The sequence below is a fragment of the Microcaecilia unicolor genome, chromosome 12 (assembly GCF_901765095.1).
Source record: "Microcaecilia unicolor chromosome 12, aMicUni1.1, whole genome shotgun sequence".
NCBI classification, from domain to species: domain Eukaryota; kingdom Metazoa; phylum Chordata; class Amphibia; order Gymnophiona; family Siphonopidae; genus Microcaecilia; species Microcaecilia unicolor.
The window spans coordinates 68,608,058-68,635,782 of NC_044042.1; the positions used below are offsets into that span (position 1 = coordinate 68,608,058).

At 46.1% G+C, this 27,725-nt stretch overlaps 1 protein-coding gene across 2 annotated transcripts in view; it reads right to left on the reverse strand.

Annotated features, from left to right (window-relative positions):
- PLXDC1 (plexin domain containing 1) overlaps window positions 1-27,725 on the reverse strand; it is a 137,070-nt gene that overhangs the window by 38,137 nt on the left and 71,208 nt on the right. For both annotated transcript variants that reach the window (XM_030221049.1, XM_030221048.1), the window contains exons 6-8: window positions 25,362-25,480; window positions 22,673-22,772; window positions 19,832-19,927 (exon numbers count right to left, since the gene is read on the reverse strand). In XM_030221049.1, the coding sequence (XP_030076909.1) occupies window positions 19,832-19,927; window positions 22,673-22,772; window positions 25,362-25,480 (315 nt within the window). The remainder of the gene's footprint in view (window positions 1-19,831; window positions 19,928-22,672; window positions 22,773-25,361; window positions 25,481-27,725) is intronic.

The following is a 27,725-nucleotide window of genomic DNA, read 5'->3' on the forward strand; positions in this document are numbered from 1 at the left end:
TTTTTGGATGTAATGAGCTAAACATCCCAATTCTGACCTGGATGTTTTTTCAAAAATGCCTCTCAATATTACTGGTAAAGCCCTGATTGGCTTAGAACATATCTAGCAGATCGAGCGTTTAAAGTTCCCTGGCACAATGCCTTTTCCTCATCACATTCATTACCTTGTAGGCTTCCACAGGGTTCTATCTTGGTCCTCTATTATTTAATGTTTTTTTGGCTCCTCTTGCTCCTTGTATTCAGTCTTTAGGTTTTCTTCTTTTTCATGTATGCTGATGACATTCAGCTGTTGGGTACTGTTGATTCTATGTCTCCAAAGTTCTTTTCATTGCTTTCCCATAAACTTGACACCACTGCTGTGTGGATTGCTAATAATGGCTTATCAATAGAAATCAAACAAAATAAAACATGGAAAAGAAAATAAGATGATACCTTTTTTATTGGACATAACTTAATACATTTCTTGATTAGCTTTCGAAGGTTGCCCTTCTTCGTCAGATTGGAAACCTTCGAAAGCTAATCAAGAAATGTATTAAGTTATGTCCAATAAAAAAGGTATCATCTTATTTTCTTTTCCATGTTTTATTTTGTTTGATTTCTATTGATAACCTTAAGAGTGGACTAACACGGCTACCACACTCCTCTACTTAATAATGGCTTAAAATTAAATCCACAATTTCATTTTATACATTTGATATACTGTAATATACAGTGTTTTTGTTCTGTTCAGTTATAAAAAAATTTCAGTAAAAAGATTGAACGTATCAAAAAAATCTTGCAAACATAGAAGGCATCCTTTTTTCTTGTTATACAAATCAACCAGTAGTGACTACACTTTCAATCCAGGGATGTCCTATTAATCTTAAAGACCATGTTAGGATTCTGAAAGTTGTTCTTGATAGCCATCTTAAATTCCAAAACATATTTTTAATGTTGTAAACAAATCATTTTATACCTTACAGCAGTTACATGCCATATATTCACTAGTAAATTGTTCTGCACCTTATCTTTTTATCCACTCTTTGATAATATCATGCTTGATTACTGCAACCCCTTGTATCTTAGCTTATCTAATACTCAAATTAGGCATTTTCAGATGACACAGAATACATCGGTGAAGCTGGTAACCCATTTTCTTACAGCTGAACATTGGCTTCTGATCAGCTATTGTCTTCATTTCATAATTCTAATACTGGCTCATCACTCTCTTCCCTCAAGTTGTCCGTTGTTTCTATTTGATCATTTGATACTTTATAAACCAACTTGTCTTCTCCATTCAGCCCAATAAAGCCTTTTGGTGGTCTCTTCCCATCATCAGATTTGGGCTTATGAAGAAAAATACAGTTGCTTTGGTGTGGCAGCTCTTACCTTATGTTCCAAAGTATATCTGGTAAGAACAGTCATGCCAAGTTTAAGAAGACACTAAAGACCTACCATATTTCAGCTGATTTCTGCCAGATTCATTTTTATTGTCTTATTGGTTCTTACCATCTTTCTTTTCCCAATTTATACCTTTTACCACGTTCTCTGGCAAATCTGTCAGCAGCACTTTCTCCTTTATTTTGTTTTAATAGTTTTCTTCACTGCACTTCCTTCCTTTTGTATTTTAATTGTAAATTTTAATTGTTTTTACTTTATTACTTTAATTATTGATTTTTTTGTAACCTAGCCCCCCCCCCCCTTTATTTTCTGCTCTGTTTATTCCTATGTGATTTTATTCTGGTCAATATTCATCTGACAGTTGGCAGCATTTTTTTTAAATGCTGACCATCACCGGTTAAATTAGCACGGGATGTTCAGTACTGGGCCATGTGTGGGTACCAACATTGAACATCTGGCCTGATCAGACTGAAGCTAGCTGCCAGAAGTTATGTGGATCCTGACCAATACTCAGCTGGGACCATCTTAAGATACTTATATTGGTCCTGGCTGGGACCTACATAAGAAGAGTCTGCATACAGAAACAGAGAAAAATATAGGCAAATAAAGACCCCCCCCTCAATATACAGAAACATTTAACCAGCCAGGATAGGCACCTGGCCGGTTAAATGCCCCATAACTGGCTATCCAGCAACATTCATCAGGGGATAACTAGTTATCTCCCACTGAATATTGCTGGTTAGTGGGTAGCGGATAACCGGCTATCTGCTGATTTTCAGCCTGAGTTTAGTGGCCAAATATGGCCTTTTGAAATCGTGGGATATCTTTGGCTGGTTTCAAGAAAACTGGATAAGTCTAAATATCTACTTAGCCAGTTATGTTGAAACCGGCTAAAAATAAACCGGATATTCAATGTCAGTCACTGGAAACAGCCTGACATTGAATGTATTGCCCCTATATGTCCTTTCTTCCGAGGTATATATATTGAGATTTTTAAGTCTGTCCCCATATGCTTTATGACAAAGATCACTGACCATTTTAGCAGCCATCTTCTGTACCAACTCCATCCTATTTATATATTTTTGAAGATGCAGTCTCCAGAATTGTACACTATATTCTGTGAGGTTTCACCAGTCTTATACAGGCGCACCATCGCCTCCTTTTTCCTACTGGCCATTCCTCTGCGTATGCACCTAAACATCCTTCTAACTTTCGCCGTCACCTTTTCTACCTGTTTGGCCACCTTAAGAGTATCACATACGATCACACCTGCTCCTCTTTCATGCACAAAAGTTCTTCACCCCCTAAATTGTACCATTCCCTCAAGTTTTTGCAGCCCAAATGCATGATCCTGCATGTTTTAGCATTAAATCTAAGCTGTCAAATTCCAGACCATTCCTCTAGCTTTCACTAAGTCCTTCCTCATGTTATCCACACCTTCAGGGGTGTCTACCCTATTGCAGATTTTGGTATCATCCACAAAGAGGCAAACTTTACCAGACAGCCCTTCAGCAATATCACTTACAAAAATGTTAAAAAAGAACTGACCCAAGAACCGAATCTTGTGGCACACCACTGGTAACATCCTTTTCCTCAGAATGAGCTGCATTACCACTACACTCTGTCACCTTCCACTCAACCAGTTCCTAACCCAGCCAGTCACTTTAGGGCCCATACCAAGGGCACTCAGTTTATTTATTAGCTGTTTATGCGGAACTGTGTCAAAGGCTTTGCTAAAATCTAAATACACCACATTTAGCGCTCTCCCTCGATCCAATTCTCTAGTCACCCAATCAAAGAAATGAATCAGATTTTTCTGACAAGACCTGCCTCTAGTGAAACAATGTTGCCTTGGGTCCTGTAATCCATTGGATTCTAAAATCTTTACTATTCTCTGTTTTAAAAGCGTTTCCACTTACCATAGAAGTCAGAATTACCAGCCTGTAGTTCCCAACCTCTTCCTTACTTCCTCTTTTGTGGAGAGGGACCACATTTGCTCTTCTCCAGTCCTCCAGGACCACCCCTGACTCTAGAGAAGCATTGAAAAGGTCAGCCAGTGGAGCCACTAGAATTTCCCTAAATTCCTTCAGTACCATCGGATGTATGCCATCCGGCCCTATCGTTTTTTCCACCTTTAGTTTAGACAGGTCCTCACAAACAAAGTCCTCTGAAAATTATTCAGGGACTACCACTCCTCCATTCCTATTTGTGTTTGTCTTCTGCGGTCCTGCTCCTAGTCCTTCAGCTGTGAACATAGAACAGAAATATTTCTTAAGCAATTCCGGCTTATCTTTATCAGCTTCTACATAATCCTTCCCTTCACCTTTGAGTCTCACAGTGCCACTTTTGCACCTCCTCCTATCACTAACTTATCTAAAAAAAAATGTCTTGTCCCCCCCCCCCCATTCTACTGTATTGACTGTTTTTTTTTCTTCTATTTGCATCTTTGCTTTCCTGACTACTCTAACAGCTTCTGTTAGCTTTTCTAGATATTGTCGCCTGTTTTCCTCTTTCTGCGATCTCTTGTAGTTTATAAAGGCTAGCCTCTTTTTCCTTACCTTTTCAGCTACTACTTTTGAGAACCGAAGCGGCCTGCTTTTCCTCTTACTTTAATTTATTACTTACTTACATTTGATATACCACTTATGACCAGTGGCATCTGGGCAGTTTGCAATACTTTCCTTACAAAAAGGTTTGTTGCCCTTATAGTAGCTCTTTTCATTTTCGCTGATCGCTTTCCAAGTTCTTCCAGATGTTCCCATCCAGACAGCAATCCCTTGAGGTAATTCCCCATCTGAATAAAGTTAGTTTTTTTTAAAAGTCTAGAACCTTCACTTTTGAATGAACATTCTCCACATCTATCTTAATATTAAACCACGCTATCTGGTGATCACTGGATCCCAGATGATCACCTACCATAACATCAGAAACATGTTCTCCATTAGTAAACACTAAGTCCAGTATGGCCCCATTCTGTAAGGGTTCCATTATCAACTGCTGGAATAGTTCCCCCTGTAGAGAATCCAGGATCTCCCTGCTTCTAAAAGACTCTGCAATAGGGATACCCCAATCAACATCTGGCATATTAAAATTACCTATTAGTAGTACTTCCCCTTTCACAGCTATATTTTGAATGTCTTCAGTTAAATCTATGTCCACTTCTGTCTGTGAAGGATGCCTGCATATCACACCAATGTAAATACATTTGCCATTGCCTCTTTTCAGACTGACCCACAGTGCCGCCTCCTTACCCTGTAGGTCCTGCAATTGTGTGGCTTTAATATTATCCTATATAATAAAATGTACCTCCAACATTCTGAAGCTGACTGCATGGCTGAGGCATTCCTGCTCTCTGTATCCATCTTCTGAATTGACATCATGTACTTCCAGGTTCGTCACAAGCAGAAGTGACCAACCACACGAGGTTTCTCGGCTTCAGAATGTTGGAGGTGCATTCTATTAAATAGGATTGGTCAGTTCCTTGAAGCACAGCCAGAGCTCAGCGTCCTGCACAGTAACACTCAGACACCAGAGAGAGAGGGGGGGGGGGGGCCTGACACCAGAGAGAGGGAGGGAGGGGGGGGGCCTGACACCAGAGGGGGGGAGGTATCTCTGTCACACACACACTCTCTCTCTCACACACTCTCTCTCTCACAGTCAATGTCTTTCTCTCACACACTGTCTCTCACACACTCTATGTCTCACACTGTATCACATTCACTCTCTATGTGTCACACAGTCACTCACACACTCTCTTGGTCTCATACACTCAGTCTCACAGAGAGTCTGTGTCTCACACACACTCTCTCTCTCGCACACACTGTATCTGTGTGAATCACATTCTCTCTCTCTCTCACACTGTGTCTCACATATGCACTTGCACACACTCTCATTCTCACACACACACTCTCTCTCACAGACACACTCGCACCCAGACTCACTCTCTCTCTCACACACTCGCACATTCACTCTCTTTCACACACAGTCACTCTCACATACACTCTCTCAAACATACACACTCCGAGGAAAACCTTGCTAGCGCCCGTTTCATTTGTGTCAGAAATGGGCCTTTTTTACTAGTCTTTAATATATAATACCACTACCCCTCCCTTTCTTCTTACCCTGTCTTTCCTGAACAAATTGTAGCCTGGTATAACTATATCCCAGTCATGGTTCTCTGTGAACCATGTCTCTGTGATCACCACTAAATCCAAATCAGCCTCTTTCATCACAGCTTCAAGATCTAAAACCTTATTTCTCATACTTCAAGCATTAGTATATACTGCTTTCCAGACATTGCCCCTTTTTCCCATTTGTGTAGAGGTATTTAATGCTTCACTTACTTGAGGGCTTGTACGTACCTGGGGGCTTTATCACCCTGCCCCAACAATTCTAGTTTAAAGCCTTGTTCAGTAGGTTAGCCAGTCCGCTGCTGAAAACATTTCTTCCCTTCTTTGATAAATGGACACTACCTCTGCTCAGCAGCCCTTGGAAAAACATTCCATCATCCAGAAAGCCAAAATACTCTTGATGACACCATCTGCGCAGCCACATATTCATCTCCAGGATGCGAGCTTCTCTGCCTTGGCCCCCTGAGCACTATCCAATCCCTCCTCCTGCCCCTCCAAACACCATCCAATCCCCCTCCCCCCTGAGCCCCAGCAGGCTCCCATGGGCCCACCAACCAGCCCTGGTGGTCTAGTGATCCTTGGGGTGGAAGCAAAACCCAATCATTTCTGCCTCCCTTGCTGTTCCTAAGCAAAAATGGCCACCTCAACCTCTAGTGATAGTCTTGTGATACTACCACTAGAGGTTGTGATGGCCATTTTCACTTAGGAACCATGAGAGGCAGGAGCGAGTGTGTTTCGCTTCTGCCCCAAGGACCACTAGACCACCAGGGCTGGTGGGTAACCCTATTGAGGGGGGGGGGGAGCTCCTGGATATCAGAGGGGCAAGAGGGGGGATTGGATGGTTCTCCGGGGGTTGGAGGGTGGTCATAATTTGTTTTGAGGGCAGCAGGAAGGAGGGGCAATAAGCTTCAGGCCACAGCTGACAGCTATGTGGATGCCGGGTGATACTCAGTGCTGGCACCCACATAGCTAACTGGGCAAAGTTAAGACTGCTATTTATGTAATCCTACATACCCAGTTAGCTATGTGGGTGCTGATACCTGCATAACACCTGGTTCTTCCCCAACTCCACCCCCTGTAATGCCCATCTCCTGCCCACTTTCAGCATGGCTATTAGGGCTGATATTCACTGTTAAGTGGCACTGAATATTGGTGTCTGGCCCACTGAGCATGATTTAAGCAGACAGGAGCCTCTCCTGCCCTTACACATCGCTTTGAATATGTGCGGCCCCTTGTATTTGTGTACATCGCTTAGATAAATCTATTTTATCGGCCATATAACAACTTAATAAACCTTAACCCATAACCATAAATTCTCTAAGTGTAGCAAACTAATTAAAACAAATCCTTTCAAACAAATTAGTCCCAGTTAAAACAAGGGTACTGATGCAATTACGGGCCAGAGACACATGCAGCCTAAAAATAAGCTAAAGTTGTTGTAAAGATACTCTTGTAACTTTAATAGTGATGAAATCCAAGTCATAAAATACCTATATAAGTCAGAAATGTTGCAATGGATGAATGCTTTTGACAGCAGTAGGACTTGCCTGTTTATTAAATTTGTGCTCTTTGACTATTGTGCTAGTAGAATTTGGCTGTTACATAAGTTCATAAGTGTTGCCATACTGGGACAGACCGAAGGTCCATCGAGCCCAGTATCCTGTTTCCAATAGTGGCCAATCCAGGTCACAAGTACCTAGCAAGATCCCAAAACAGTACAGTACATTTTATGCTGCTTATCCCAGAAATAAGCAGTGGAGTTTCCCCAATTCCATTTTAATAATGGCTTATGGACGTTTCTGTTAGAAAGCTATCCAAACCTTTTTTAAACCCTGCTAAGCTAACTGCTTTTACCACATTCTCTGGCAACGAATTTCAGAGTTTAATTACACGTTGAGTGAAGAAATATTTTCTCCAATTTGTTTTAAATTTACTACTTTGTAGCTTCATTGCATGCTCCCTAGTCCTAGTATTTTTGGTAAGAGTAAACAAGCAATTCACGTCTACCCATTCCACTCCACTCCATTTTATATACCTCTATCATATCTCCCCTCAGCCATCTTTTCTTCAAGCTGAAGAGCCAAAGCCGTTTCAGCCTTTCCTCATAGGGAAGTCGTCCCATCCCCTTTATAATTTTCGTCGCCCTTCTCTGTACCCTTTCTAATTCCACTATATCTTTTTTGAGATGCAGTGACTAGAATTGCACACAATATTCAAGGTGCGGTCGCACCATGGAGCGATAGAAAGGCATTATAACATCCTCATTTTTATTTTCCATTCCTTTCCTAATAATACCTAACATTCTGTTTGCTTTCTTTGCTGCCTCAGCACACTGAGCAGAGGGTTTCAAAGTATCATCAACGATGATTCCTAGATCCTTTTCCTGGACAGTGACTCCTAAAATGGAACCTTGCATCATGTAGCTATAGTTCGGGTTCCTCTTTCCCACATGCATCGCTTTGCACTTGCTCACATTAAACATCATCTGACGAAATCACGTGACGCCATGACCAGGAGCGGTTGTTGAAACCTCCGCTCCGGCCAGCTTACCCACTTAACCCTCAAAATCCAGGGAAACGCCCCAGTAAAGAACCGATAGACACCTTAACCCGCAAGAAGAAGGGAAGGTAATTAAATCGGCGCTACTTACGGAAAAATCCATGGCGGCGAAAAGTGTCCGCCGAGACAAAGAAAAGACGCGGGCCGGCGAGGAAAAAATGGCGGCGCTGGCGAGCCCGGCGGCGCCGGCCTTGAGCTCCGTGTGGGTAGCGGAGGTGGCGGCGGAGGTGACGGTCGCCATGGAGCCTCTGCTGGATCGACGATTGGGGCCCATCGACAGTAAAATAACGTTGGTCCAGGAAAACTTGGGACAGCTTACTAAAGAACTAGCGGAGTATCAGCAACGTCATGGAGCTCTCGAAGACAGAGTGCACAAAATGGAGGAGGAAAATATTAAGCTTAAAACCATGGTGGAAAGCTATGAAGGAAAGCTTGAAGACCTCGAGAATAGATCAAGGAGGAATAAGGTAAAATTATGAATAATCATACCTGATAATTTTCTTTCCATTAATCATAGCTGATCAATCCATAGACTGGTGGGTTGTGTCCATCTACCAGCAGGTGGAGATAGAGAGCAAACTTTTGCCTCCCTATATGTGGTCATGTGCTGCCGGAAACTCCTCAGTATGTCGATATCAAAGCTCCATCCGCAGGACTCAGCACTTAGAGAATTACACCCACGAAGGGACACTCTGCCCAGCTCACCACCGCCGAAACGGGGGAGGGGAATTAACCCAGCTCATCCCCACACAAGTGGGGGAGGGGAATCCGTCCAGCTCATCCCCGCGGAGCGGGGGAGGGACACCACACCCGCCGATGCGGGGGGATCTGGCTTATCCTGCAACCGCAACCGCGGGAGGAGCTGACTGACCCTAACACCGCCGAAGCGGGAGGGGTACAAAGCTGCCCTACAGCCGCACGAAGCGGGAGGGAGTGCCGGCAGAATTTATGTCTCAATCCAGCCCCGTAAAACGGAGGGGAGAGGAATGCAGCAGCTCACTGTAACACAAACTCGTCTCAACTCTTGAAGAATCCAAGTGAAAGAACTTGAACACGAAGTCTTTCTGAAATAACTGAAGACTAAACTTGAACCTGAAATGCAACCAGAATAAAAACAGAACAGATATCTGGGAGGGGCTATGGATTGATCAGCTATGATTAATGGAAAGAAAATTATCAGGTATGATTATACATAATTTTACCTTCCATATCATCAAGCTGATCAATCCATAGACTGGTGGGATGTACCGAAGCAGTACTCACCCAGGGCGGGACATTGAAATCCCTGACCTCAACATTGAAGCTCCAAACCGGGCCTCCGCCCGTGCAGCCACAGTCAAACGGTAATGCTTGGAGAATGTATGAGCCGAAGCCCAAGTTGCCGCCTTGCATATCTCTTCCAAGGAGACGGATCCGGCCTCTGCCATCGAGGCCGCCTGAGCTCTCGTGGAGTGAGCCTTCAGCTGGATAGGCGGCACCTTCTCCGCGGCCACATAAGCCGCTGCAATGGCTTCCTTGACCCATCTTGCCACTGTAGGCTTAGCAGCCTGCAGACCCTTACGAGGACCTGCAAACAGGACAAACAGATGATCCGATTTCCGGAAATCATTGGTCACTTCCAAGTATCTGAAGATGACTCGTCTCACATCCAGATATTTAAGAGCAGAGTACTCCTCTGGGTAGTCCTCCCTACGAAAGGAAGGGAGACAGAGCTGCTGATTCACATGGAAGCGAGAAACAATCTTGGGCAGGAAGGAAGGCACTGTGCGAATAGTCACTCCTGCCTCAGTGAACTGCAGAAAAGGCTCTCGACATGAGAGCGCCTGGAGCTCGGAAACTCTTCTGGCTGAAGTGATAGCCACCAAAAAGACTGCTTTCAACGTCAGGTCTTTCAGAGATGCCCTCGACAAGGGTTCAAAAGGCGGCTTCTGCAATGCTCTTAGCACCAGGTTGAGATTCCACGCAGGCACCACTGAGTGCAGAGGAGGGCGCAGGTGATTAACTCCCTTGAGAAAGCGCACCACATCTGGCTGCGAAGCCAGGGAAGCACCCTTCAGGCGGCCCCTGAAGCAAGCCAGAGCCGCTACCTGGACTTTAAGGGAACTGAGCGACAGGCCTTTCTCCAGACCTTCTTGCAGGAACGCCAACACTGAAGAAATTGGAGCAGTGAAGGGAGAAAGTGAGCCTGCTTCACACCATGCTGCAAAGATACGCCAAACCCTGGCGTAAGCAGTAGAAGTAGAGCGTTTCCTCGCTCTCAGCATAGTGGCGATGACCTTGTCTGAGAAGCCCTTCTTCCTCAGACGCTGCCGCTCAATAGCCAGGCCGTAAGACCAAAGGGAGAGGGATCCTCCATCACCACGGGACCCTGATGTAACCGGCCCTGCTCCACTGACAGCCGCAGAGGATCGTCGACTGAGAGCCTGATCAAGTCCGCATACCAGGGACGTCTGGGCCAATCCGGACCCACCAGGATTACCCTGCCGGGATGCTTTGCCACCCGGTCTAGCACCCTGCCCAACATGGGCCAGGGCGGGAACACATAGAGGAGCTCTTGTGTCGGCCACTGTTGGAGAAAAGCATCTACTCCCAGGGATCGAGGGTCCCGTCCTCTGCTGAAAAAGCGCGGCACTTGGCAATTGGCCGATGACGCCATCAGATCTAGGCTCGGCTGGCCCCAGCGCTTCGTGATGTCCAAGAACGCCTGAGCAGATAGTTGCCACTCTCCGGGCTCCAAGGTATGGCGACTGAGAAAGTCCGCCTTGACATTCATGACTCCGGCAATGTGGGCCGCTGAAAGCTGCTCCAGGTTCGCTTCCGCCCACTGGCAAAGACTCATAGCCTCCTTGGCTAGAGGGGCGCTCTTGGTACCTCCCTGGCGGTTGATATAGGCCACAGCCGTGGCATTGTCCGACAGGACCCGTACAGGCTACAACACCAGTACCGGGATGAACTCCAATAACACCAACCGAATGGCTCTGAGTTCCAGGAGGTTGATAGACCACTTGCCTCTGCAGGAGACTAGAGCCCCTGCGCTGTCCTTCCCAAGCAGTGGGCTCCCCAGCCCATCAAAGAGGCGTCTGTCGTGACGACAATCCACTCCGGGGTCACCAGAGGCAATCCTGCAGACAACTTGTCTGTCTGCGTCCACCAGCTCAGCGCCTTGCGCACTGCTGGGTCCACGGAAGGCGCACAGCATAATCCTCCGACATCGGAGTCCAGCGCAGCAGCAGAGATAGCTGTAGTGGTCTCATATGAGCCCTGGCCCAGGGCACTACTTCCATCGTGGCCGTCATAGAGCCCAACAGCTGCACGTAGTCCCAAGCCCGAATAGGAGAGGCTACTAGGAACTAGTCCACCTGAGCCTGAAGCTTGACAATCCGATTGTCTGGCAGGAACACTCTGCCCACTTGGGTGTCGAATCGAACTCCCAGATACACCAGGGACTGAGTCGGGCGCAGCTGGCTCTTCTTCCAGTTGATGATCCATCCCAGGGAGCTCAAAAGAGCAACTACCTGGGCCATAGCTTTGCCGCACTCTGCATAAGAGGGGGCTCGGATCAACCAGTCGTCCAGATAAGGATGGACTTGTACTCCTTCCTTTAGCAGGAAGGCCGCTATGACCCCCATTACTTGGAAAAGGTCCGCGGAGCAGTAGCCAACCCGAAAGGGAGGGCTCTGAACTGGAAGTGTCGTCTCAGGACTGTAAAACGCAGAAAGCGTTGGAGAGGAGGCCAGATGGGAATATGCAGGTACGCTTCCTTGATGTCCAAGGAAGCCAAGAACTCTCCTGCCTTCACTGCCGCTATAACAGAGCGGAGAGTCTCCATGCGAAAGTGCCTCACTTTCCAGGCCCGATTGACCCCTTTGAGGTCGAGGATAGGCCGGACAGAACCTCCTTTCTTTGGAACCACAAAGTAAATGGAGTAACGTCCCTTGCCAATCTGATTTTTTGGCACCGGAACGACTGCACCCAGGCGGATCAGGTTGTCCAAGGTCTGCTGCACTGCCACAGCTTTGACCGGAGACTTGCAGGGAGAGAGTACAAACCCGTCTCTTAAGGGTTGGCAGAACTCTAGCTTGTAGCCGTCTCTGATGACTTCCAGCACCCACGCGTCTGAAGTTATAGTGGTCCACTCGCCCAGAAACGAGGACAGCCGTCCTCCAATCTGCACTAGGGCGTGGACCAAGGCCCCGTCATTGGGTACGAGACCCTGGGGGAGGACCGGAGGGAGCACCTCCGGGACGGCGGTCTCTGCGAAAGGAATGCTGCTTGGGGGAGAAATTCCTCTTGAAGGAAGAGGGGGCAGAGGAACCCGACTTGCCCGGGCGGTACCGACGGGCTTCCAGCCACCGTTCTCTGGAGGTACCGGGACGAGTACTAGCCCGAGCCCTGACCTCTGGTAATTTCTTGCCCTTAGACGTGCCGAGATCGGTCACGATTTTGTCCAGCTCGACCCCAAAGAGTAGCTTGCCTTTAAAAGGCAATCTAGCCAGGCGGGATTTAGAGGCGTGGTCAGCAGACCAATGTTTCAGCCAAAGCCACCGCCGCGCAGAGACTGTCTGAGCCATGCCTTTAGCTGAGGCTCTCAAGACATCATACAGCAAGTCTGCCAAATAGGCTAAGCCCGATTCCAGGGCCGGCCAATCAGCCCTCAAGGAAAGATCCGAGGGGGAAGCCCGCTGCACCATAGTCAGGCACGCCCTGGCCACATAGGAGCCGCAAACTGAGGCCTGCAAACTTAAAGCAGCTGCCTCAAAGGACGACCTTAAGGCCGCCTCCAATCTTCTGTCTTGGGCGTCCTTTAGGGCCGTGCCACCTTCCACCGGCAACGCCGTTTTCTTAGTCACCGCAGCGATTAAAGAATCCACGGTAGGCCACAGATAGGCCTCACGTTCACTCACAGCCAAAGGATAGAGGCGGGACATAGCCCTAGCCACTTTAAGGCTCGTTTCCGGACATCCCATTGAGCCGCAATTAAGGTGTGCATGGCATCATGCACGTGGAAGGATCTAGGCGGGCGCTTCGTCCCCAGCATAATGGCAGAGCCAACAGGGGCTGAGGGAGAGACGTCCTCCGGAGAGGAAATCTTCAAAGTGTCCATGGCCTGTAAAAACAGGTTGGGCAAATCCTCTGGGCTAAAAAGCCGCGCTGCAGAGGGGTCATCCGCTCCATCCGAGCGGGGATCTATCTCCTCCAAGGAATCCGCAAAGGACCGTTGGGAGACCTCAGACACGCTGCCCTCATCTACATCGGAGGAGACAAAGTCCTCCAAGGCCTGGAAATCAACCCGAGGGCGTTTACCTCTGGGAACCTCAACCTCTTTATCAGAAGAGGGAGCAGGGGCAGCGTTTTGCATGAGGAAAGCCTGATGCAGCAGCAAAAACAAACTCGGGGGAGAAACCCCCCAGACTGTGCACTTCCGCAGCCTGGGCAACAGCCCTAGACGCACTCTCAACCGGCGCTCGCAATAGCGGGGGAGAGACATGCTGCGCATCCAAAATGGCGTCCGGCGCGAAACTCCGCGAAGGAGCCGCGCGGGAAGAACGGCGCTTAACTTTAGCCGCTTGTGCCGTCGCCCAAATTAAGGGCGTTCATGGCATTGTCTCCAACCTCAAGGGCGGCCCACGAAGAAGCCGTCCGAGCCGCGTGGCCGGCCAAGATGGCGGAGGCGAGGAGCGGGGGATGGGCGTTTATGGCGGGAAAAAACCGCCTCGCCGGAGGAACGACCGGGACATTCATCGGTCACTAAACTGTCACCCATCAAGGGCGAATCAGGTTGTAAAACCCCCGCATCCCCTCTAGAAGCGCTCCAGCGATCCGGGGAGCGACCCTTTGCGCCCTCGCCCTCCGACGCCATATGCCACGAGGAGAAGAATCGGGGAACCCCCTGCCCGCTATAAAAAGGTAAAATTACCTGCTTGCCGCTCCGAGCTGCAACGAACTGGTGTCCCAGTGAGTAGCTGCAATGAACGTTTAAAGAAACGTCGAATTAAACGCCTTTAAAGACGTTTAAAAAATTTTTTTTTTTTTTTTTTTTTAAACGGAGCCAGCGGGAGGGGGGAGAAAAGGAGGGACCTGGTACCACCAGGTTTGCACTTGCTCAAAAGAGCCCTCAACCCCAGGCCTCAACAAAACCTAAGGATTAGGCTTGGAGGCCTAGCCAGAGCTGCTGCTGTGTGTGACCACCACCTGCTGAGATAGAGAACATACTGAGGAGTTTCCGGCAGCACATGACCACATATAGGGAGGCAAAAGTTTGCTCTCTATCTCCACCTGCTGGTAGATGGACACAACCCACCAGTCTATGGATTGATCAGCTTGATGATATGGAACTTAAGATTGGTGGGTCTGCCTGAGGCTTTGGAGACTGTAAACCTGCGGGTATTTTTGGAAAAATGGCTGCCAGAACAACTACAACTCCCAGAAGCCCTGGGAACTCTCCAGATAGAGAGAGCTCATCGAGTGGGGCCCAAGCCTGTGGAAGCTACACGTCCGAGAGTGGTGATCTGCCGCATCTTAAACTTTGCGCACAAAGAGGCAATACTGCAAGCTTTGAGGAAAGATCAGGAGCTGCAATATGGGAACAAAAAGATCTTATGCTTCCAGGACTACTCTGCTGCGGTGGCGATGCAGAGAAGGAAGTTCTCGCCTATATGCACTAAACTTTTTGAAAAGAAAATTCGATTTGCACTGCAATATCCAGCTAAACTAAGAGTCACCTATCAAGCGGTTACACAGGTTTACACAACGACCGAACAAGCACAAGCTTTTTTGAACTCTGTGGAACACCGCTGACAGAGAGGTTAAATGGAAGCTCAGCAGATATCTAATGGAAGATGAGATCGAGGGGCACATGGATAAAATATGTTGGATTACAAAAAGTTAATTAGATTTGGAAGATGTTCAGACCCAATTTGATGGGCGGAGTTGATGGTTCGATGGGATTGTGGCCACAGGAAGCAGCCTGGGAGAACATACTAGGCAACTAGAATTCCTTGGGCACGAGCTGCAGAATGGACTGGGCAGAAGTCTGGGATTATTGCATAGAATACTACAGAGCATCGAAGCATAATCACTGCACCGAAGAATTGAGGCGATTTTTGCCCAAGCGGCTTGGATTAATATCAGAAGGACACTACAGGAGGCCAACCCGGGGATATTCTCGCAGAGGGCTGCGGAGGATTCTCCCTACAGATCAGAGAGACAGCCTGAGAACTCTGGAATAAGGTTTTGTGTAGTTTGTTAAATGCTGTTTTTTGGACAAACTGGAAAAGTTACATAATCATAAATTAGAGTCATACTGAGGAGAGGAAGTCGAGGGGAAACACTTTGTGTTAGTTGGTATACGAGAGGAAGGGGGGTAGGAGGTGTTAAACGTGATGGTCTCTTTTAGAGGCCTGGGTTTAGAAGAAGGGAAGTTGGGGTTTAAGGGGATAGTTGGGGTTCATAAAGGGGAAGAGGGGGGATTTGGGGGATGGGGGGGATTGAGACCTGGAAGAGACGGCGACTGGGGTTTGAGAATGAACTAAAATGGCTAAGGATAGTGCATGAGGAGGGGTGGAGGCTGGGACATCCCTCTTCTATGAATAAATGGCATACATCTTGGGATCAGATTTTTTATGTGACCTGGGTCCACTAAAAATAGTTACATGGAACGTGGGAGGGATCTCGTCCCCAATTAAACGCTCAAAAATTTTACAACATTTACAAAGACATAAAGTAGATATAGCCTTCCTTCAAGAAACCCATCTATCGGCTGGGGAACATGCTAAATTGCGAACCTGGTGGGTGGGGGATTGTGTATCGGCAGCGGCACAAGGAAAGAAAGGGGGGGTTGCCATCCTGTTTCGAAAAGGAATAGTGGATAAGGTGGAAGTGAACTTCACAGATCCAGGGGGTAGATTTCTGCTGTGTGAGGCCCACGTGCAGCGCCAAATTATGTTGTTTGGCAATGTATATGCTCCGAACCAATATGATCGGAAGTTCTATAAGATGATCACTTCGCGACTGTTGCTGAGCAAATCTTTGCCCATAATAACAGGGGGAGACTTTAATATGGTGATGGACCCCTCGATTGACAGTACTGGGACTAGGAGGAATGAGCTTAGACAAGAGTCGCGGGGGCTGCCTAATCTTTGCCGACAGGTGGGGCTAGTGGATGTCTGGAGGACTCTCAACCCGCAGGGGAGAGATTACACACACCTCTCGAGGGCGCACGGCACACAGGCTAGAATTGATTATTTGTTGATTTCAGAACAGATGTTCAATTCAGTGACGGCATCTGCAATAGGAGCAGATGTGATATCGGATCATGCTTGGGTGGAAATGAGCTGGACGCCTCGGGAAGAGAGGGGAGGGGCACAGAGATGGGTGTTTCCCACAGAGCTATATCGGGATCAGGGTTTCAGGGCCTCCATACATCAGAGTTGGCGGGATTATAAAGTACACAATGCAATGCACGTTGAAGATCCGGTTCTGTACTGGGAGGCGGCTAAGGCAGTATTTCGAGGAGACATCATTAGCTATATGGCTCACAAACGTAAAGCTAGGAATAGAGAGATATTGAGGGTGAGTCAATTAGTATGCCAGGCTCGGAGAAGATATGGGCAACAGGCCTCCACTGAGAATAGACAACATTTGATGCTCTTGCAGACTAAATTAAATGAAATACTTCATTATAAGGCAGTTAAATCGCAAATTTATTATAAATATCAATTATATAAGCATGGGAATAAGTGTGGTCGTTTGATGGCGCGCCTGATTGCAACCAAACAGGGGAAAACCAGGATTTTGACTATGAAGAAGAGGCAAGGAGAGCGAGTCCACACGGACAAGGAAATTAGCGAGAGTTTCTACCAATATTACAAAAAATTGTATGAGGCCCCGCCAGATGATGGTCTGACGGGAGACTCCTACTTAGATCAGATGGGTTTACCAACGCTATCCCCTCAGGAGGCACAACAACTGAATACTCCCATTACACCAGACGAGGTGTTTCTGGCGATTAATCAAAGTGCACTGCTTAAGGCGCCGGGAGTAGACGGCTACCGAGCGAAGTTTTACAAGATCATGGGAGAAGAGATCACTGAGCCCTTAGCTGCAATGTTTAACATATTAATAGAGCAGGAAAGGATGCCTCCGGATTTAAATACAGCCTGTATTATAGTACTCCCCAAGAAAGGGAAGGACCCGGAACTAGTTGAATCATATAGGCCCATTTCGCTGTTAAATTATGAAGTGAAATTGATGGCTAAGATCTTAGCGAACAGATTAGCGAGAATTTTGCCGAACCTTATACACGACTCCCAGGTGGGGTTTGTGAGGGGACGGAAAGTCACTAAGAATGTTTGCAAGGTGCTGGCCTCATTAGAAGCCAGATGTCGAGGGAAGGAAAATTCTTTGTTAATAAGCTTTGACGCTGAAAAAGCTTTTGATAAAGTAAAATGGAATTTCCTATATGCTGTTCTTCAGAAATATGGCTTCACGGATAGATTTCTATCAGGGATCAAAGCATTGTACTCAGCGCCAAAGGCTAGAATATCGGTAAATGGGATTGAGACACAAGATTTTGAAATAGGCCGGGGAACACGCCAAGGTTGCCCTCTGTCACCGTTATTATTTGTGCTATCACTGGATCCCTTATTGAGAGAAATTGAGGAACAGAAAGCGGTGGCAGGGGTAAAGATAGGAAGCGAGGTCTTTAAGGTAGCGGCTTTCGCAGATGACATTTTGGTCCATTTAACAGACCCACAAGAATCCCTGAACGCTCTATTAGAGATCTTCTCCGAATACGGAGACTATGCGGGCCTCAGTTTGAATTTAGAAAAATCGGAGGCCTTGGCCTCCTCAGAGGACGTGTGGAGGCGGTGGAGAGGCGAGTTCCCTCTGAGAAAGGTACAAACCTCTTTTAGGTATCTCGGAATCTTGATGCCTATGGATCTCTCGCGGTTGTATGATCTGAATATTACTTGGTTGTTAGAGGAGACCCAGCAGGTGCTACAAGGATGGATGGATTTGCCGTTATCAGTGTTAGGGAGAGTAAACATGATTAAAATGGTGTTGTTCCCCAAATGGCTTTATGTGATGCAGACCATCCCAGTTTGGCTTCGACGGAAAGACCTAAAGAGTTTTTACAAGCTTGCATCAAAGTTCTGCTGGAGAGGCAAGAAGCCGCGGGTTCGCTTCTCACGATTAGTGGGGAGCTGGAGTCGAGGAGGAATGGGCATGCCAAATTTAGAATTATACAATAAAGCATGTCATTTGAGATATCTGGGAGATTGGTGTTTAGACACGCAGCAATACACTCCTACGGCGCTGGAGGCAGCGCTTTGGGAACCGCATCATCTTTTTTCGCTTTTACACCACAAAACACGAGACCTACCGGAGGGATTCAGTAAAAGTGTGTTGTTGCGCTCTCTCCGAGAGGTGTGGGGAGTGCTTATTCGTCAACTGGGGGGGGGGACCCCACAACAACAGATTTGATAACCATACGAGGGAACAGTGCATTTTTACCAGGACTGTCAAGCCGATATTTTGTGGAATGGGCTAGACGGGGAATTTCTAAATTGGAACACCTGGTGGGTGAAGATGGGCAGCCTCTTACCGACGAGGAGTTATTGGGAAAGGTGGGCGACTCCTGGGGGAATAGATTTGCTATACGTCAAGTGCGACATTACCTCACTTCTTTACCGACAGATCCTTTGAGAACTCAGTTGGGGGAAAGGATACGGGAATTTTTTCACTCTTTTGGTGAGGGAGAAATCACAATATCCTCGCTTTATAAAACAATATCAGGATGGCTGCCCCCCAGGGACTATAGACAGCTGAGGAGTGCTTGGGAAAAGGAATTGGGAGTTGCAGTGACCTCCTGGGACATCACTAAATCAATAGCACGAATACCCCTGTTAGTATCAGATGCTCGTTTGAGAGAATGTGCCTATCGTTGCATCCATAGGGGATATGTAACTACAGCTCAATTAGCACATATGGGAGGAAATCGAAGCCCGGACTGTCTTAAATGTGGAAGACATCCTGGCACAATGCTGCACATGTTTTGGAGCTGCCCAATTTTAAAAAGGTTCTGGGCTCGAGTTCGAGGATTTTGGGAGGAGCGGTTAAGGCTGCGGATTTTGGGGACAGTTGAGCAACTGATTTTAGACATTCCGGGGTCCTTTAGAGGGCAGAATCGTTTTGAAACATTAATGCTCCGTAAGATGAGCCTCTTGGCCAGGAAATGTATTTTACAGTACTGGACGGTCAAAGATCCTCCGGCATACTGGCACTGGAGAAATCAGCTACATCAGTTGGTATCGTGGGAGGCGGGGGAATCTAGGTTCTCGCAGAAAAAGAGAGTTACATTTCTGGCTATCTGGGGCCCTTATTTGCAAAGTCTAAGCCATAGAGGCCGTAGTTTGCTTTTAAATACAAGGTGAACTCTACGGGCTGAACTGAATGGTTATCCAGGTCTGGGGTAAAAGGGGGGGGAAGGGAGGGAATGGGAGAGGGCGGGGGGAGGATTGGTATACTTGAGGGGATAATAATGTTGGCAAAATTTATAAATGCTGTATGCTAGTTAACAATTGTTGTATATTTAGACTGAAACAGAGCTTGCATGACAATGTTGGTGTTGATACAATGTCAATAAAAAACGTTTGAACTAAACATCATCTGACTCTGTTGAGGTCATATTTGAGAGGTTTGTGGTTGGACCTGGTAAAGATAAGCAGCAGACAGAGTCTAGCCAATAGCAACGCTACTCACTTGGCAGTGGTATGAACTCCACAGCAGTTGCACTAGTAATTTTGCTGGTGTCCAGCTCTACACGATGATACTCATAGATGGTCCTTCTGTGTGATTCTAAACAGGGCAAAGATGAATTATTATAACCTGTGTGATCCCTGTCCCACTAATTCCATAACCTGCATACACATTTCCACATTTAGGGCTGGATTCAGTAAATAGTGCTCAACATTCAGCGCCGAAAAAAGTCGGTACTAAATGGTATTCTACAAAGGGCTCTCCACAATCCATGCTCAACTTTGGGCGTGAGGACGTACACCAACTGAAACCAGGTGTACATCCCAGCACACAAGTTGGGCATGGATCCGACCTATTCTATAACACTGCATATCTTAAGGGCATGATCCTGACCTGCCCATGTCCCGCCCATCGTTATTAAAAAAAACCAGCGTTTTCTTGAGAGACTGTTCCCAGAATCAAGCTTTCTATGTTTTTACAGCCACACCGGCCTGGTTTATTCTGAAGTTGTACATCAGCTGGTAACCTATTGCCCCTGACAGCCATTTTTATACTGGCGAAACATGGACATGTCGAGAATTTTATGTTGAATACCTGGGAGCTTTTAACCTATTAATAAAGACATTGTTTTTTTAATGAGGTCTGCCTCATTGTTTCATTTTCCATATTGGATTTGGTGGACCAACTGCCATGTTGCTTTCTGCCTCCTTTGCAGATCCACGCGGAAACACTTGTTCTATAAATGGGCATGTAAGTGTGTTTTCGCGTGGATCTGCCATTTCTGTCCCGTTTCAGCACCTTGCATCTGTTAGAACGCCTCTGAATATTGCCAGTACCTGGCCCCTCCCTGACTCTGTCTGGTTTGAAAATAGGCAGCTAGAACTGATATTCAGCGGCACTGCCTGGTTAAGTGCTGCTAAATATCGAGCCGTTTAAACTAGACAGAAGCTAGAGATTGACTTTACGTTTCATAAATTTTCCTAGATCCCCTTTAATACTTCCAATCCAGATGGTTAGAAAATATTTAATAGAAACTCTGGGAACGCCTGAGAATTCATTGCCACCTATAACCCATGCTTATTATATACAAGTGGATGGGAATATCCCAGAAAATTTACTGAGGCAAAATGCAATGAATCTCACGGCATTCCTTGAGTCTTCTCTTGAGGTAATAACCCAAAGGACCACTTTACTGGTCACATTTGCGTTGGAAATAGAGACGCTGTGCTCAAACTTTCTTTGAGACACTTGGATTCGCTGTTTTTGGGTTCAAAAGTTAGAGTATTTCCTGACTTATCCAGGGAAACTCAGAGGAGACGCAAGATGTTCTTGTTGTTACACCCTAGGGTAATAGCAATTGGGGCAGACTTTCTTCTCAGATTCCCATGTATATGTAGAATAAAATTTCAACTTAAACAATATCAATTTTTTGAACCAAAACAGCTGGAGGACTTTATAATAAGCAGAGAAAAGGTCAGAGTACAGGTTTAGTCTCATATGTAACACTGTATGGCAGATTAGAGTAAGCCACTCAGGAATTAAGCTGTTTTTTTTTCCCCCTTTTGTGAAATTGCTTAAGATTTAAGTATAGATATTTCCTTTTTCTTGGATCAATTACTAAATTTGTGGGCGATAGTTGAGTGCCCTTGAGGTCGATTATATCTGTATATTGAATGATGATTTTTCTTTTGGTGTATTTTCACTCATAAGTATATATTATGAATGTTAAAATTAATAAATAAAGAATTTAAAAAAAGCTAGACAGAAGCCTTTCCTGTCCAGATAAATTGCTTTGAATATCAGGCCATATGTTCTCATAATCGCTTACCCTTACCCCATGGCAAGAATACATCAGAGAGCACTTCTACCATCAGGGGCTTGCTGCCCAGCACTTTACAACTACTTTTAGAAATATAAGTTAATTGCCCTCTTCAGCTGAACATGACTGATTTCAGATTTTAAAAAAAAGCAAATTAAACTGAATTAAGTTCTTCTAATGCAGGATTTCACGATACTGTGTGATACACTCTACCCCTTACTTATTTCTGTGGGGTGGAAAGAGTTCTGTTTTGGGAATGTTAAGAATGCAGAACAGGCCTCTTACGGCCTTCTTAATGATTTCCAATAAAGAAATAGGGGCCCTTCTACTAAGGCACGTAATCGCCTATTTGTGTACAACGTGCGTCGAATTGGAACTACCACCCAGCTACTGCATACCCTGGGCGGTAATTCCATTTTTGACGCACGTCCAAAATGCGCGGTTGAAATTTTCAACTGCGTGGTGCTTAACCAGCGCTAATTGGCAGTGTATGTGCGCTGACAATTACTGCCTGGTTAATGTGTGAGACCTTACCGTCTAAGTCAGTGGGTGGCGGTAAGGTCTCATGCCCAAAATGGACGCGCGCTGGTTTTAATTTTGCTGCATGTCCATTTTCGGCCACAAAAAAAGGCCTGTCAGTGGACCTGCTGATGTCCAAAACACGCACCTACACCAGCGCAGTCCATTTTTCAGTGCACTAAAAAAAAAGCCACTGTCGTATTACTGCATCTGTAATAATGTTTCTTATTTCTTTTGCAATTGATTTATGAGAATAGATTTTACAAGAACCTGAAGCAGTAACAGCTGATTTTTAGGGAGTTTGTTTTCGAATTTGGTGAACTCTTTATGAAAGTGAAGAGAGAAACGTCTCTCCATAGTCTCTCTGCAAATTTGTATTTTGTGTTGTCTTTTCTTTCAGCCTTGTTTCTCTGTCTTATTCTCACACTTTTAAAAACACTAAAGAGAATTAGCCACTCCCCCCCCCCCCCCCCCCCCCCCAGTGAAAGAATAAGCAAGCAACTCACCGGGCACATCAGAGGAAGGATTGAAGATCATGAAGGCATCAGAAATACCAGCTTTCACCGGGTGTTGTACAGGGCTGATCTCCTCCACTGCAATGGGAATCTAATAACGGACAGAAGAACTGTGTTAACATCTTAAATTGCCAGTTATCTTTGAAGCAATGAGATTCTGAATTTAGGGTTACAGTTCACATTTAAAAATGACAGAGGTTTTTGTTTTAGTAACATAGTAGATGACGGCAGATAAAGACCTGCGTGGTCCATCCAGTTTGCCCAACACGATAACTGATAGCATATGATATGATGTGATACTACATGTGCATACTTGAGCTTGAACTGTCCTTACCATTTTCAGGGCACAGACCACAGACGTCTGCCCGACACGGGCTTAATTCTCAGCTGTTGGAGTTGCCGTTGCTCACTCCAGCCCAACCTGCTCTTTCTAGCCATAATCGGGACGGAGACTGTAGACGTCTGCCTGGCACTAGCCTGGCACTAGCCTTACTTCCCAACTCTGAGTAACTCTTAGGAAGCATGTGGCTGTGCTAAAGCTTTCTGTAAAGGGTACACTCTTCCTCCACTCGTCAAAACTGTAGCCAATACATCCCAGGACCAAAATGCACACTGATTTATTTCGACACAAACTCCTGCTCCTAATAAAACTGGTACTGATTTGGGGCCACTGCCAGAGGGGAAAAAAGGGAAGCAGCTATTATTCTGTACAACACAACAGTGGGATGAGTTTATCCTCTAGATAATCTTTGCTCAGGACGTACTCTCCCTGCACTTCTGAGAGACGTCTTTTTTTTGCATTTTTTTTTTTGCTCTGCCGGCGCTCGTGTTTTTTTCCCCCTTCTATTTAGTCTTCACCGCGCCACTTACCCCTCCACAGCGAAATTTTTCTATTTTCCTGGTTGCCGGAGAATCGGGACGTCCCTTTAGATTAGGCTCCTCTTCCTGGTCTCTTCAGCCAATCAGAGCGCGTTTCGCTGACAACAGCCAGCTAAGCCCGCTTTGATTGGCTGAAGAGACCAGGAAGAGGAGCCTAATCTAAAGGGACGTCCCGATTCTCCGACTCAGGTACCGAAGGACTAGAGAATGCAAGTGAGCTACAACGAGTAGCTCATTTGCATTCCCTATCGTTGATGCATTCCCGTTCCCTACCGATTCGCTATGGAATCGGTAGGGAACGGGAATTACCAATGTCTTTAATGCATCTGGGCCTCAGTCCTTGTCTCCATGACCTCCGCTGGGAGGCCATTCCATGCATCCACCACCCTTACTGTGAAAGAGTATTTTCTTAGATTACTTCTAAGCCTCTTTCCTCTTAACTTTATCCTATGCCCTCTCATTCCAGAGTTTTCTTTCATTTGAAAAAGGCTCACCTCCTGTACATTAATTCCACTGAGGTATTTAAACATCCCTATCATATCCCCTCTCTTCCGCCTCTCTTCCAGTGTATACATGTTGAGGTTTTATGATAGGAACCACTTACCAATTTTGTAGCTGCCCTCTGGACTGACTCTATCCTGTTTATATCTTTCTGCTTTTAATTCCTAACTTGTCACCTGCTCGTAACCTTTATCTTGTCTTCCTCTCTTCAATAGTCCCCTTTCCTTGTGTGTCCTATCTGTCTGTCCTACCCTTATCCCGTATTGGTCCTGTCTGTCTGTCCTGATTTAGATTGTAAGCTCTTTTGAGCAGGGACTGTCTTTTCTTCATGTTCAATTGTGAAGCGCTGCGTACGACTGGTAGCGCTGTAGAAATGATTTGTAGTAGTAGTAGTCTGTAGGTGCAGTCTCCAGAATTGCACACAGTACTCTAAATGGGACCTCACCAGAGACTTATACAAGGACACTATCACCTCTTTTTTAGGGCATTCTCACTACCAAGCACTAGAAGGTTCCACTCTGTCACATGCAGTGGTGTATCGAGGGTTGGGCAGTGGGGGCAGTCCGCCCCAGGTGCACGCTGCGGGGGGGGGGGGGGTGCAGGGAGCAGCTGCATGGCTGTCAGCTCTGCTGGTTCCCTGCTGCCTCTGATGTCACTTTCTGTTCCGGGGCAGAGGGAGCAGGGAACCAGTGGAGCCGACAGCCACATGGCTGCTCCCAGCACCCCAGGAGGTAAAAACAATGCACGGGGGGGGGGGGGGGGGGGGGGGGGGGGGGGGAGTGGGAGGTGATGCATCAGGGGGGGACGCTGCACCCAGGGGGGGGGGAGGGATAAACTGCTGCATTGGGAGGGGTGTGCAGCAGTGATCTGCCCTAGCTGGCAGTCGACCACGGAACACCACTGGTTATATACGCTGGAAGAGAGGAGGGAGAGCAGAGACATGATAGAGACATTTAAATATCTCAAGGGCATTTATGTACAGGAAAAGAGCCTTTTTCAAATGAAGGAGAGCTCTGGAATGAGGGGGCATACGACAAGAGGGAATAGGCTTAGGAGTAACCTAAGGAAGTATTAGTTCACAGAAAGGGTGGTGGAGGCATGGAATGGCCTCCCGGTGGAGGAGTCGAGGACTGTTCCAGAATTTAAAAGGGCATGGGATAAGCATGTGGGATCACTTAGGAACAGGAAGAATTAGGGGTTACAGAGGATGGGCAGACTGGATGGGTCATATGGCCTTTATCTGCCGTCATGTTTCTATGTTCTATGTTTCTATATGGTTCTTGCAGTAGATACCACTCACCTCCTTGTAGCCAAAGACAATTCGACCATCATGGTACAGAGCAGCTTGGAAAGTGAAGCTGCCAATGCTCTCTTTTTCCTGAAGGTGGACACGGTCCCACTGCACCACAAAGACAGTCCCTTGAAGAAAGGAGACACCATAGAAGCTTATGGCTGGTGCGTGGGCACATGTGGAGCATAGAAGTGAAGCTGGATTAAGAAGACTCAGGCTCAGCTATGTGTCTTTGCTGCAACCCAGAATAGTCCCAAGGACAAGGCAGTTTGTTCTTATCTGAATGTATCCCAGAGCCAACATGTATACCAAATAAAATTTCCATTTGACTAACTGGCACAAAGTTCTGACCCCACCAAAAGCAAAAAAAACAACTCAATGTGACCATTAAATCATCCATGCCAAACCACTAATGATACTTTATACCAGCAGCAGCAAATCTGAAAATAAAGCACTAGATGGAGTATTGTTAACAAATGTTTGGAATCATTCAGGGACAGCAAAAATCATTGTCTACATGACAGTGCCAGGCCTGTATGGAGGCACAGCTTTCTAACTGAAGGTTCAAGTAAACTAAGGAGCTCTTTCACTAAACAGCAGTAGCAGTGTACCACCGTGTGCCAAATCATCCCTACCGCCGGACTTGCTCAAGAGCCCGGCGGTAGTTTTTATTTTTTTGTTACATTTGTACCCCGCGTTTTTCCCACTCATGGCAGGCTCAATGCGGCTTACATGGGGCAATGGAGGGTTAAGTGACTTGCCCAGAGTCACAAGGAGCTGCCTGTGCCTGAAGTGGGTCCAGTTTCTGGCGCGCATTGATTAGGGCGCTAGAAAATACTGCCGGCCTACTGCCAGAGCCACTACAGGCGGTAAGGGCTCCATAGGAAATGGCCGCACAGCAAGTGTTTAACTTGCCGCATGGCCATTTTCTTTCTTTCTTTTTTTTTTTTAAAGCCCTTTACCGGTAGCAGTAAAAGGGGGCCTCGATGCGTGGCAAACCTGCATGCTGATGCCATTGCCTGGCCCCTTTTATCGCCGTTTGGTAAAAGGATCCCTAAGTTAAGTAATCCTTTTGCATAACTACTCTATATACCTTCCTACCTCCATTTCTCCGCTCTCATAAACCTTCAACATTTTGGTTGAATCACCAAAATATTTGGTACCTGGAAATTCATATCATGTGTTGAGGTCTCCTACAAGACCACCAGGTTTCCAGCAACATTTGCGGTAAATATCTAAAAAGCCTGAGAGAGAATATTATTATCTTCGCTCTTGTGTCCTGCCCTCCCATCCAGGGTACCAGAACATGGAGTGACCAGGCATAAGTCTGAACTCTGTGAGTCCAGTGGTTACTTAAGTTTCCCCCAAATGGAACTAGCCTCTCTCCTGTGTCCAGGGAGAGGTAGACTGTGTTGAGTTTAGTATCTCTAATTGTTTTGAAAAGTCTACTCTTACACCACCAGGGAATCTCTAATGGGTTCCTCCCACAATTTCTTCCCTGCAGATTTGCATTCAGCTAGTTGCTTTTACTGTTTTGATAGATGAACTTGGATAAATCTGTGAAATTCATGTTGGGCAGATAATGAGAAGATAAAAGGGAGCTTTGGGGAAAATTATAGCTATTAATTTTGTAAGGCGCTGGCAGTTGAAATTCAGGCAGAATGCTTATAAATCCAGTACAGGTCAAATGATGTCATTTTAACATAGTTTTCATGATATTTTTCTTTAAGAAATACATTATTCATATTTGGCCGAATAGCGATTTAAATTCAAGTACAAATAATCTGAAACTCTACTGTGCCAAATCCTACTGAAATAAACACTTGATCTCTGATTTCACACTGCTTCTTTTATTGTTTGTTATGTTAAAGCTCAATGCCCATTATTCAGTATTCATATTCAGCCGAATAATATTTTTCATTAATCGTATTTGACCGAATAGTAAAATATGCTATTTGCTAGCCTTTCCATTTCCTGAGTGCAAGAGTCAAGGTTGAAATTAAATATCTATAAGGAACTTGAGCTGTTTCCTGGCACTATAAGCTCATAAAAATCAACCCATATGGTTGTGAGGATGACATCGGCTGCCCTTCTTACCTCATGACACATCTGGAAGAGTTCTTCACTTCAATACATATACATAAAGGTGTTGCTGATGCTGTCTTCCATGAAGGATTAGGGTATCTCTCGCTAATAAAGCCCCTGCTGACCCAGATGGGGCAGATCTATATCTTCCCTCTCAATATTTCCTACTAGAATGCAAGTCCAATGTTGCATAGTAATGAAGTCAAAGGAATGCATTACAGTATTTAAGTAAAAATTACAGTACTTTCACTTGTAATAAGTAACATGAACCAGAAATACCTCTTACTA